The 13,540-nt window shown below is 40.6% G+C and overlaps 1 protein-coding gene across 1 annotated transcript; it reads left to right on the plus strand.

Annotated features, from left to right (window-relative positions):
* Positions 1–5,027: 5,027 nt before the first annotated feature.
* AGR2 (anterior gradient 2, protein disulphide isomerase family member) lies at positions 5,028–10,800 on the plus strand. The gene is made up of 8 exons (XM_065832115.2): positions 5,028–5,114; positions 6,749–6,889; positions 7,164–7,227; positions 7,323–7,375; positions 8,317–8,390; positions 8,784–8,847; positions 9,786–9,869; positions 10,472–10,800. The coding sequence occupies exons 2-8, from the start codon at positions 6,757–6,759 to the stop codon at positions 10,519–10,521; spliced, it is 522 nt and encodes a 173-aa protein (XP_065688187.1). The 5' UTR covers positions 5,028–5,114; positions 6,749–6,756; the 3' UTR covers positions 10,522–10,800.
* The last annotated feature ends 2,740 nt before the right edge of the window (positions 10,801–13,540 follow it).

Consider the following 13,540-nt stretch of genomic DNA (forward strand, 5'->3'; position numbering starts at 1 on the left):
ATTTAGCTTTTATGTGGCAACAGGTCAGCTGTAGTTGAAAGAGGAATATGTCTGCATTCCATTATAAATTAATCTTTGCACTATTTAACTTTTCTTTTGCATATGCTGCATCCGTAGAATCACAAAATAACAGAATTGTTCAACTTGGAAGTGAAACACCTGAGTAGAAATTCTGGATCATGTACTGGTGATGCGTGCTAAGAGATTATTAGCAGTAAAATGTTGTCCTTCAAAAAAATAGAAGGAAAGATTCTCAACCCTGTGAGATGGGGTATTTTTGCTGGCTTTACTGAAAATCCAGCAGAACTTTATACTCACACAATCAGGGAATGCAAAAAGAGAAGAATTCTGTCCTGGGACTATGTCAGGATTTGTAGCTCTACAAGGATTTTTAAAGGTGACCTTGGTTAAGACTTTTTAAAGGTGTGTGTCCCTACTGTTTTTGTTATATTGGCAAATCAAAGATTATTGTAAGAAATGGAATATCAGCATGGCATAGAATAGAGGCAACATAAAAGTAAAAAACTAAGGCAAATATGATGCTTGAGGCATTCTGCAACAGAATGACTTTATTCAATGAAAAGACAAACCAGTGGTCTATAATACATCATTAAGACACTGTGTAAGAAAAGGAATTATGTCAATATTTGCAGACAAGAATTGCAGTGAGAAGGCTTCAGAAGCACATTCAGTGGTCTGCATCAGGAACTAACTCATAGCACGAACCAGATGCAACAGACTTCTGTGTTATTTCAAAGCTCATGTTATGAAGTTTAAACAGCTGAAGGTCAGACACAGGATGAATAACACTGTCCCCCTGCATGATCACTGAATAATGACATTAAGATGCCAACTTTAAACTTTATTGAACCAGTTCTTAGAAACCTGGCAGCAGACTTGTGTCACCACCTTTCTGGGTAACTTGTGTCACTGCTACACTATCCTGCCCATGAAGATGATCTTCCTGATGTCCCAAGACACGGTTCATGGCCCTCAAACTCATGGAATAGTTCAGATCCTTCATTTGTAGCATCTGTTAAAGTAGCTGAAGGCTACTATTAGATAGTTCCTTATCTTCCACGTCAAGAGATTAGACAAGCCCAGCCAATCTCTTGAATTTTAGTAGAGAAGCTCAGTTGTGACATTAGACAAAATTTATAGTACTGCACACAGGGAGTGGGGGGCTGGGAGGAAAGTAAAAAACCTCCTCCCTCCTAAAAAACAACAACAACAAGAAAGTAAGAAAGTGAAAACATAGAGGAGTTTATCACTGATCTAAATCTGGAGTCAGTTTTACAGCTTTGTGGCTGAGGTCCACATTAAAAAAATAGAATAAAATACACTTTTTTTTTTTTTTTAAAAGACTATATTCAGGATCTGAGAAATCCAACTCAGAAAATCAGACTGCTAAATACCAGATTTAACCTTGATCAGGCAGCTGGAGTTATCCAAGCAAAGATCCTCATCCAGTTCAGACTGAAGTAGAGAGAGAAAAAATGGTACTGTGATATTGACATGGTGAAGATACGACAGCTGTGAGACCTGCTGCAGAAAAAGTCAAGGCTGGAGTTCCTTAGAACTGTGCAGTCTATGTGACTGGCTAAAACTGCACATCTGTGACAAATACACAAGCCAAGGCAATGACAAGAATTCAGGAAAAGATGGAGCATGCTGTGGAACACGTCATGCAGGCCAGAATGTGTCAATACCACAAGAGTCTGCACAGCTTGGAGAAAATGGCAGCTCAGCAGAACAAATAAATTCTGCTGCAGAGGTGATGCTGATCAGGCTGTTGTCCCAAAAGCAAAACACTATTAAATACTGTAAGATTAGTGCACAAGCGGCAGCAGTTCTAAGAAAGCAATTGTGTCAGTGGGTTCACTGAGCAAATGTTTTTACTGCTCATTAATAAAAAAAAATTAAAAGCAAAAAAACACACAGAAAAACCCGACCAGGATGGAATTCTCCATTTTTGCAAGCTTTCCAGAAAATTTGTAAGAATAAAGAGAATAAAGCACATAACGAGGATCACATCCTTGACTATTTATGGACCAGTTCTGGGAGTCAGAGCTGGCATCGTATCACTGATACTCACTAGAAGTCAAAGTCTTCAGATCTTTCAGGTAAAACATCAGGAAAACTGGAAGGGTCTGGGCTACAGATAATCAAACATAACTTTGAAAGAAGAACAACGAATACAAGGTGACACACAGAGAGATCACAGTAAGGTGGCAGCTCCAGGAGACTCACTGAATTGCAGGTATCGTGGCTCAGCTACTCGCCTGTAGTACTTTATCATCCAAGGACCAAGGCAGGCAGGATTTATAAACAAGTTATATTAACAAAAAGGGGTTAACTAAAAACTATCTATTTGATACTAAGCTGTCCAAAACACAAAGGTCTTCCCACTATCCTCATCTATTACAGCATAGTAAAAATAAGAAACTGATGGTATACAGGTTTCAAGCAATACTGAAAATTGAATATCACTTGCTCAGACAGGGGAAGAGTCATTGGCTTTAATCTTGGAGCACAGCAAAATTTCTGCTTTTAAGCACCACTAGTTATTTTGGTTAATTAAAATGCATTTACTTAAGTACAAGACTTTCAGGCACGAAGCCTTGCTGATCACAACTGACTTACCCACTTAAGGAGACCAGGTAAACAATCTTCTCCACAGACTGACAGAACCCCAGCTTCCCCATCCCTCTCATCAAAGAATCCCTCTGCACTGATTCACTGCTGCCCTGCAGGACTGAACAAAATATTTCAAAGTTCAATCTAAATGCTGTCAGGATGAGGTTTTCTCTTACCAAATGCAAGCTGAGCAATGAAGCCCTACCTAGGCTGAAAACCTTGAAACTCCTTGGTGCAACATCATTATAGTTTCCTTACTGTTGTGAAAAAGGGCATTAAAAAATACAAGAGCAAGTATATTTACTGCGGGTGTTCAAATGACTTATTGGTTTTAAAACACGTCAGCAATGCCTTCCAGACATCCCAGTATTTCACAGGTCAAAACGGAGTATAAGAACAGATTAAATGATAAATCCCCACCTTTATCTGAAGCTGTGTGAAGGATGCTCCACGTTTGCATTTCAGCTTGCCAATTTACGCCAAGTGGTGGTAACCTGTATTATAAACATGCACATGCAAGTGGGAAAGAATGTCTTCAGAGATATCAAAATCCTGATGGAATAGTGGGTTTTTTTGAAAGCAGAGGTCAAAGGGTCAGAATGTCATATTTTAAATCCTAACCATCTCTTCTGCCATCCAATTTGAAAATATTACCAATAAACAGCAAGTAAATGAAAATAGATCTAAGGTGGGAGCCAAGGAGTGGGTGAGGGCTTAGTTTTGAGAATGCATTTTTACACAAAACCCAATTTTTTCTTTAGAAAAGTGTGTGAGTAGGAGCCTACCTGCTCATTAGGGCTTCAGGTAACCAGAAAGCAACTAGAACTTATGTTACAGGCTTTAAAGCTACCAAATGCTATTAGGTGTGACCTGGGAAGACAGACAGCAAGAGTGTGTTAAATGACAATTATGAGCTGAAACCAAGATTCCTGAAATGGTACCTAATCTTTGACTCCTACATCTACACTGAAGTGGACTAGGGATGTAATCTGATTGTCCAAAGTGAGTGCTCACATGTACAAATGTGGATCTTGGAAATTTATTTAGGTTATGTTTTATTAATAGAAGAAAATCTGAATGGTTGTGATTTGGATACATAACATACAAGCTAACAAAACACACCTCTGAATCTTCAGGGAGAAGTGCTAGAGAAGGAGCAGAGAGGCATAAGCAATCTTTCCCATTTTATTTCTTTATCAGAACACACACTTGTCATGAAACATAGAGAAACAGGAGTTAAAATTACTGGTATCCCTGGGAGCTTTGGTTTCACCCTTCTAGTAAGAAAAGCAACCAAGCAAAGCGAGGTACTACCGTACGTTTGTGAGGAACCGCATTTTTTTTCCTTGAGTTCATCACCTTGCTTCTGCACCATGTTTTTCTAATTACTATTTGCAAAAGGTATCTTTAAAAAAGCACCATATTCTCTTTAGTATATTCATTAAAAAAAAAAAAGAAAGGGCCCTGTTAGCAGCCATCAGAGAGCACTGTGAATTTCAAACAGGAAAAATCCATATCTGATGGATTTCATCTACCCAACTGAGTAAAGTTAAGTGTTCACTGCCCACAGACATGTGATTTTAATCTCACTCAAATATATGAGGCATGCACCAAGGAGAACATGCTGTAGTTTCAGCATATATTGCTGAGGACAGGATCACATTGAGCTCTGAGGAGGGACCACCTGCAAGCAGTGCAATGGTAGAGATGGCCTTCCAGCCACCTGAAAGGTCTCACTTTTCTAAGTGTTGTATTTTCTTATGTGTGTATCTGAAACCTAAAATGGTTTATTTTAACATTGTAGTTAAAAATGAATGTTTATACAACCAATAAAACATGGCATTTGAAATAAAGATCCCTTTAGACCTCCACTTATGATCACAGTTTATTGTTATACCTTCCAAATATATTTTTGCTGAGACCTTTACAATCTTCCTTTTAGGATTTATTACAATTTTACTATGTGCTGTTACCTGTGCATGTGTACACAGATATCTGTATAATGTACATAGTTAATTATCTAATTAACATCTAAAATTCTGAGTCATCAACCTAACTTCTTCAGAGGACTAAAAGAACAGCAACTCGCATTGATTTTCCAGCCAATGAAAAAAAGACAAATCACTCTTTGGGCAAATCAGGATTCTTGACTTAAGCTTACCTGGACTTGGATCTTTGCCAGCATTTTAAAATCACCTTTCAAAAAAGGTCCAAAAAGTCTACAGATACACCTCTGAGCTTTAGATGCTGCCCCCAAAAGGAATCTGTAATGTTATTTAATTACAAATTTAACCCTGAATGTTTTGGTGGGGAAAAAAAACGGAAAGTTTAGCTCTTTGGAAGTAGTAACCTAATTCAAAGCTGGTGGGCGGAGTTGGGGTGTATGAAGGTGCATAAATAGGCAGTAGGAACAGCAGCATTCACACTGCAGCCGGATCACCTTCACACCCTGGCAGGCGTCTGGGCCAGGACACCAGGTGAGGCGCCGCTGCAGGGGGTACCTGGGGGAGCTCTGAGCCCGGCTTACCTGGGGTGGGATGGACGATCCATGGAAAGAAAAGACTGCAACAAAGTAGGCACAGTTCAGCACAGCTTGCCAGGAAGAAAAACGTGTAGAGAAATGTTGGCTTTGCAGGCTGAAGAGTTGAGAGAGGAGGGGTTGTTTTTCGGGGTGGAAAACTTAACAGAAGTGCACATAGCCTTCCAGAGGCAAAGTTTTTAAAGAGCAGGTTTAATGTTCCTCTGTGTTTGCTTTCTGCATCAGCAACAGCATAAACTTTGCCTGGTCTTTGCTTTCCTGGTTGTTCCATACCTCCTATTTTTTTTTTTTTTAATCTGTTTGGGGAAGCATTACTTCCACTATACAGGTCGAGCCAAAACAACTGTTCAGACAACCACTGAGTTTAATTTAACTTTATGCAATTTTCTTCCTTGCCAAGGAGACTTTTCTCAGGGCAGAAAGGCAGCCTGCTGCAAAAGTCGTATTTCCTGCCTTTGAAACAGTGACTCTTTGAATGTTTGAGGTCTATTGGGCACCCCAGTAGGAAAGAGCACTGTACCAATGATGCAAATTCTGCTAATGCCTCCTTCTGCAGTTCCTACTCAGCAAAATGCTTCTGTTGCCCTGGAGTTTCATATTCATTGTCTGAACTTTAAATAATGTCAGCCAGTTATAATTTTCTCGTGAGTCTTTTGAATTTTCTGTATTGCTTTTGGAATATCTTAGATTCTCTAACTGTACCCATTACATTGGTGTTTTAGTTTCTAGGGGAATATTAATCAACAAAACATAGGGTCATGTTGCTAAAGTGTTTTATCCCTTCAAGGAAGCATCCCAGCTGAAACAGAGGAGCTTCTCATTAGACATGTCTAATCTCCATCTCCATGCCAGAGAGTCTGGCTCAGGAAAAGTCCTCTGCTTTGTGTTGCTCAAACTAGTAAACTGCATTTCAGTTCTAGCTGTTCCACACAGCAAGTACTGCCCACTCTTTTTATTACAGATATTCTACTGGTTTTAAGGATTATATGGTGCTTTTAAAGGAAAAGACAGGATCAGAAGTTTAAACAACAGCATTAAGCTGTGTCTATGCCAAAGGCTAACTATAAAGCCTAGCTTAACATTTTGACTTCTCATTTGAGTTGCTCCCGCTGCAAAATGGAAAAGAGCTGAGACAAGTTAATTTTTCAACGCCTGGGCTGTTAAAGTCCTTGGTTGCTGTAACACTGGGAGATCGAGGTACAACTGTGAACTTATTAGGACTTGAAAGTATTTTTGGAATTGTCAAAACTCAGTTGTTTTATTGAACAAATGTAAAAAGAAGAGAAACCAGCACATAAGTGCACATCTTAGAAGGACCACAGCCTAACGGCATGAAGAGAGCTGTAGAAAGCAGCCAGGTCCTTCATGGCAATTTGCTGAGCAAACCTCACCCTTGCTGGACATTCCCCCAAGCCCAGGCCCCTGCCTAGAGCAGTTCATTTCAGCCCTGACTCACCCTCCCACATGCTTGGGACTTGACCTGCCCCTCTACCGCCCTTATCCGCTGTGTGCCCCAAGGCAAGCACCTGCCTGGCAGGCAGGACAATATGCAGCTTCTCCCACCTGTTCCAGGAGCAGCCATGGAGAAGAGTTACGTGTCCGTGTTCCTGCTGCTCGTTGCCATCTCCTGTGCTCTGGCAGCAAAGGATGCAGGCAAGAAGGAGACAAAGGAGACTACTGCCAAACCGAAACTGCCTCAGACACTCTCCAGAGGTAAAGAAAAAAATAAAAAAACCCACACACCAAACAAACAAAAAAGTGCAATCTGCTAAACTTTTGATTCCTATGCTGTTCTAAAATATTGATTTTCTTGCAATTTATTCTGCAAGTAAATTTTCTAGTATTTCCTAGCCCCCCTCCCTCTTTACTCCTGATTCAAAGCCCTCTGGCAGCATCTCTGTTCAAGGCCCGGCAGCGGCAGGAGGCGGGACGCGAACCCGTGGCGACCTGCCCCGCTTGTAACGCACCGCCTGTCCTTTCCCCGCAGGCTGGGGAGACCAGCTCATCTGGACCCAGACGTACGAGGAAGCCCTTTTCCGCGCCAAGCACAGGTACCGCAGCCCCGGCACCCCCCACGGCACCCCCTGGTGCCTCCTAGCAACCCCTAGCATCTACCCCACCCCTAACAAGGAATCTTCTTTTCCAGCAACAAGCCCCTGATGATTATCCACCACTTGGACGACTGCCCGCACAGCCAAGGTAATCCCCCAGCACTGGGAAACGAAAAAGAAAATCCAGTTTTCAGTTTCTGGCTAAATGCTGCTTAAAACAAAAATAATTAAATCAGCAAATCAGCCACCACTGCTTGCTAAGGAAGCCTCAGTGAAATGCGAACTGGCATAAGCATAGGGCATGTTCTTCAAGTTGCTGTCACACATAGGCATTTTCACAGTGATACAGTTTTGTACGATACAGAATTGATACGGAAACAGGCAACATGACCTGTAACAAATCCAGGTTCTGTTCGTGTCACAATCAGATAAGAGCAAGACCAGGAGTCGTGAAAAACCGTGATTTACTGGAAAGGACGTATTCAGCCCTCAGTACTGTTGATGACTGCAAGTGAATCTGGCCAGGGACTAAATAAGACTAGGCTGAAACTGAGCTTTTGTGGGACTTCTGGTAACTGGGATGGCTCTTTCCCCAGTGTTTCTGAATTTACCTGAGGGGCCTTCTTGCTATGAGCCAACCCACACGGCAGGACCTTTGTGACCATCCATAGCTCCAGTAACTCCAGAAGGATCTTTGTACAAGTGTTAAAATCCTTTCAACTGTACAAGGCTGAGGTCCTATGCACAGTATGGTCAGCGCCTTAAGAACTGGAGCCAGAAACTGCAACAGTAGAACAAGAGGTTTGAAGGGTCCTATGCTCAAATTCAAACTTACACAGACAAGTTTGAGAGCTAGCTTCACCATCTGAAGAAAGAAGGGACATTTTGTACTATTATAATTACCCTTTACTGCAAAGTATAAATGAGTTGATCACCTTCCAATGGAATTAACTTAAAATCTTCAGTTGCTGTAATTGTAAACTGGGAATTCTCATTTTTGTTCTGTAATTTTGTTTGAATTTCTTTTTCAAGGACAATATATTTCAGGGGCATATTTTTAACTTCCATTCCCATTTGTTGCCATTCTAGCCCTCAAGAAGGCCTTTGCTGAAAGTAAAGATGTACAGAAACTGGCTGAACAATTCATTCTTCTGAACCTTGTGGTAAGTGTCCCAGTTACACTTCATTAAGTGAAAGCAATAAAGTTCTGTTTTAATTGTGGCTTCTCTAGCTATAATTAGATGGTTTAACAGCCAGGGCTGGCTAAGAAAAATGACTAGTGCTGAAGCATAACAGATTTAGTAATGAATCTCTTTCATCTGTAGCTATCATAACCTCAAAATATGAGGGAATTTAAAGTTCAGTAATAACATTAACTGTTGCTATCAATTTGCAACTCCAGCTGTTAAAACTTTGCATCTCAGGCTGAATTTTTTAACTGCAAAATGTATTATTTAAGCTCTATTTCATAACACAAAGCAGAAAGACAAAAAAAAAAATTATGTAACATGCCCTCCTGCAATCCTCACTGGGAACTTTATCTGTTTTTTTTTAAGTATGAAACCACAGACAAGAATCTTTCCCCTGATGGCCAGTACGTCCCTCGGATTTTGTTCATAGGTGAGTATCTCCCGCATCAAAACTGATCTCAGATTGAGGTCCCTGCTGTGCCGTGCATCTCAAATCCTCAGGCTTGTTAGCGGGAATATATTCCATAAGAAACAAAAAAAATCTAGTTGGTTTTGTTAGATGAAATTTCAAAGCAAACCCAGATGGGTCATTAGCTTCACAGGTCCAGCATTCCTCCCCGACTGGTGCCACAGCTGATGTAATTTCTTCCCTTGTGGCACTGAAATGATGTGATACCGCAGTCAGTCACTGGGATGAGCAGACACTGGCTTAGCCTTGCTCATCTTCCTATCCCTAAAAATACCACAAACCCATCAGGTTTCCATTTGTAACACAGTCTCAGACAATGCAGGAACAGCAGTGACCTTGGAGGCTTCAGGGGCCAATTTCAAAGCTCAGAACTCAGCTCCGTGCTCCCCTCACCTGCACGCTCCTTCATAGGCTTTTACATTTTCAACACGTATTAGTGGCCATGTGTGCACCCCAGCGTTCCCTCTCCCAGAACAGATACATAACCTTACGTACACACGTACCACTAACACATCGCTTGATAAATCTATCTTGTGATGATCATTTTCAACAGACCAAGGCAACTGCCATATTATCTCTGCCTTTATTATTTATTTTTTAAAACATTAATAGCCTGAAAGCAGCCTTAGCTTGTAAAGTTAATTCAGGTTCTGTGCAGTGGCACAGGGTGTAAGCCTGATCAGCACTGAACAGAATAAACATATCCACTTCTTCATGAACACTCAAAATTGAAATGCAGTGACTGTGTAGAAGAATGATTTGTTTGGGTTTTTTTTTAGTGAAAGTAGACTTGTCTTGCAGAAACATTTAGGAATCAAGCAGAATTGTAGAAAGCTTTATTTCCTTCTGCTTGAAGGTTAGTCCTATTCTCTACAACTTCTCTCATCTTTTTTTTTCAGATCCTTCCCTGACTGTGAGAGCAGATATTACTGGAAGATACTCAAATCGCCTCTACGCATATGAGCCCTCTGACATTTCGTTGTGTAAGTAGCATATTCTGAAATACTCTGAAATCGCTTACACTTTTCATGCGACAAGGAATAACACCAGGCATTATAGCCTCTCGCAATCAGTACTTGCTGAAAGATAGTTAACCAGGATTAAAATGGAACAGGATGCTAGACTTAAACTCGGTGAGGTGAAGAGAATGACGGCAGAGCCATGGAGCCTTAAACATCCATCTGTTTAAAGAGAAAGCACATGTCACTGTGAACGTGCATAATTCAGCAGCATTCAGTGTACGCAATGGTGAGAACTCTCATACACCAGCCCTGGCAGCTCGGGTCAGGAAAGCTCCGGGGAGGAGGGAAGAGTTGTATGTTCATCCTCCCTCACTGCTGCACAGCTCCCATCTCTGCTCTGCGAACGCCTGCACGTTTGCCTTAACAGATCTGTGTTCTCACCACTCAAAATTAAACAGATGATGTTCGGAAAATGCTTGGAAGAGCCCAGTGCATCAGAATCCGTATAGCAATAGGCATGTGAGCAAAAGCTTTAACAATAATGATGTTTTCTCTACCACAATTGTAGTTGCTGGAATAGGAAGTTGCAACATAAATAACATGTATAAATATTTCATTTCTAGTGTATTCAAATATGCAGAAAGCGCAGAAGCTCCTGAAGACTGAACTGTAAGGGGAAGAAGGAAGCCCTTAAATACTACGAAGTCTGATCTTCAACCTCTTCTCCACTCATTGAAACGGGTGAAGAGAATATTTAGAGCAATATTTAGTAATGTGTAGTGCTGGTTTATATACACAAACACTACAGTTTTACATTAGCACTTTTGTACTAGGCAGCATATTTAAAAGCCGGAGGCTTTTAATTTAAGGCATACAGAAGAATATTGTATGATCCAACTGTAAAAAATGATTTTTTTAAAAATAAATCCATTTCCAGTGTTTACATACAAAACGTTACTGTGTTGTGGGTTTTGTGGGGATTTTTGTGTTTTGTTTTGTTTTTTCTTATAATCATCTACTATTATTAGAAAGACTAAACCCACTCTGTTACTTGAGACCACAGCTTGCAATTTTACACCTAAGCCCTTTGGAAGGAAAAGGGCTGTTGTGGGTTAACCCCAGCCAGCAGCTCAGCCCCACACAGCCGCTCCTTCACTCCCCTCCAGAGGGATGGGGGAGAGAACTGGAAGGGTAAGAGTGACAAAACTTGTGGGTTGAGATAAGGACAGTAAAGCAAAAGCCACGCACACCAGCAAAGCAAAACGAGGATTCATTCACTACTCCCCATGGGCAGGTGGGTGTTCAGCCAGGAAAGCAGGGCTCCAACACGCATAATGGCAACTTGAGAAGACAAATGCCGTCGCTCCCATTTTTTCCCCCATTCCTCCTCCTCACCCCAGGTTTTATTGCTGAGCACAATGACATGTGATCTGGGATACCCTTGGGTCAGTCAGGGCCAGCTGTTCCAGCTGTGCCCCCTCCAGCCTCCTCGCTTCACTCCATGTGAACACTGCTCAGCAATACTGAAACATCCTTGTGTTACCAACATTGTTTCAGTCACAATCCAAACACAGCACCATACCAGCTACTTTGAAGAAAATTAACTCTACTCAGCCAAGCCCAGTAGAGGAAAGCAGCTTTTTATCTCCAGTTCTAGCAGCCAGCCAAATGCTGCATTGCTCAGCCTGTTTTATCTCCATTTATTTTCTCACAGCAACAATCTATGTCGAGCTGCCGTTATCAGCCCTTTCTTTACAGCTAGATAAGAAGTGCAAACCTTTTACAGAAAAGTACTTGCTACTAGAGGACGGGATTGTTTACATGGGGGTTTTTTGTTTCTTTTTTTCTAAACATGCTGCATTCTGACGTGATGAGGATCACCTTACTCACTTGAAGAATTTTTTTAAAGCTAAAAACTGTTACCCTTAGAAAATTCCTGCTTACATCAGAATTCAGAAAAGCCTTGAGATGATTAATAGAAGTAATATTATATTGAGTATATGGTTGGTTTCATGATGGTGTTACAGCTTGTGATTGCTCATTTACAAGCCTGAAAGGGATAAGAAAATTCAGAACTATAAGAAACCCTGCAGCTGAACACATGGGTGTACAGACCACCAGTGAGAAACACTTTGCCCAGGAATGTATCTCCACTATCTCCTCAGTTTTTTGGCAATGATGTCAGCCATTATTGTTGTCACTACTATTACCATTACTAGCACTACCAGTCATGATGATGACCGCAAGAGAGGAACACCCTTGGGAGGGTAGGACAGGTAAGAGAAGTGTGGGTTTCAGCTCAAAGGAACTTCTCAGCAAAATTAGAACCTGCTAATATGTCTCTGGCAAGCTATGCAAACCCTACCACCCAGAAAACCTCATGTGACACCTGGAAATTGCCTCAGTCATGCCACCAAGTATTGCTTCAGCAGTTCAGCAAGATGTTCCATTTAACAGCAGCATCCAGAAGACAGACGGGGGGAAAAAGGATGCAGTAGGGGGAAGCTGCCTGTGCCATCACATATTACAAGTCTGTTTTTGTAAGACTCCTGAAGTAATATCATTCGCTTAAGCAGATGTACTGATGCATATCCTAAAATGGATTTAAGGCAGAATCTACAAGGGTCCAGTAGTCTATGTGCTATAGATGCAAACACACAAGCTAGTTCAGCCTGCAAGTATCAACAAATTTATTTTTGAAAATGAAATTAATTTTTTGCATTCAAGCCACTTGTCATTTGCTTTTCACCGTAGCCAAATTTCCAAGAATCTTAATACATAAATGGTCAAATTAATTCTGCTTTTTTCATCCTCCCCTCTAAATGCAGATTATTTAGGCCTATAGAGGCATCAAGCCAAGCTAAGATAGCTAAAAACCTATTTCAATGTATTTGGAAAACCTGAGAAATCATTGCTGAAGTACATACAGTTGGTAATCTGAAGCACACAGGATGGATGGGTTTCCAGAATTCCACTAGCATTCAGATAATCTTTAAATAATTAGGCCTAAAATCATCATGCAAGCTAGGAACACTAGCACACTTCTACTCATCAGCTATAGGCTTTAACATACATTTTTACAGGTATCAATTCAAGCTTTGCAAGCTGCTTCTTTTTGTAATAGTTCTTCTCATGTGAAACCAGGTAGATGCTGCACAGTGGTATCAGTATGCTAGTTTCCATTTGAATTCACTTTCTCAGATTGATGTAGAAGAATTATATTTTATTGTTTTATAGCCAGTTACTTATATGTGATGAAAATGTGTAGGTGTCTTGAAAGAAATCAAGACAGCTTTCTACATTTTCCTAGAATAACCAACTTTAAGAAAGCATTTCAATATAATGAAGGTCAAAAACCATCTAATATAAGCATTAAGAATATTCCAAGTTAAACCACTTTGTTACTTCGATACTTTGCTGCTGCTGTAAACAGCTTCTAGAAAATCCAGTTACAATTAAGCCCAATTCTCGATCATATAAAAATTAAAATGTCTCTCTAGAAGCCAAACAACAAAATCTTTATATGACCAAACTATTTTCTCAAAAGACAAAGTAATTAAAAAAGAAAACTTCGAAGACAAAACCCACCAAGAATAGGCATAAATCATTCTTAAAAATGCTGTATTTCAGCACATCAGAACAATACATTTCTTGTATAGCGACACACGAGTCAGACCTCCCAAGAGAGGTGA

This window comes from Patagioenas fasciata, chromosome 2 (assembly GCF_037038585.1).
Source record: "Patagioenas fasciata isolate bPatFas1 chromosome 2, bPatFas1.hap1, whole genome shotgun sequence".
In the NCBI taxonomy this organism is placed as follows: Eukaryota; Metazoa; Chordata; class Aves; order Columbiformes; family Columbidae; genus Patagioenas; species Patagioenas fasciata.

What these genes read in the sequence shown, in the direction of transcription:
- AGR2 (XM_065832115.2), top strand. Translation starts at nt 6,757, where the DNA reads ATGGAGAAGAGTTACGTGTCCGTGTTCCTGCTGCTCGTTGCCATCTCC. An exon ending in CGACTGCCCGCACAGCCAAG is followed by an intron (nt 7,376 to 8,316) that starts GTAATCCCCCAG and finishes TTGCCATTCTAG; the next exon opens with CCCTCAAGAAGGCCTTTGCT. An exon ending in GCCCTCTGACATTTCGTTGT is followed by an intron (nt 9,870 to 10,471) that starts GTAAGTAGCATA and finishes TTTCATTTCTAG; the next exon opens with TGTATTCAAATATGCAGAAA.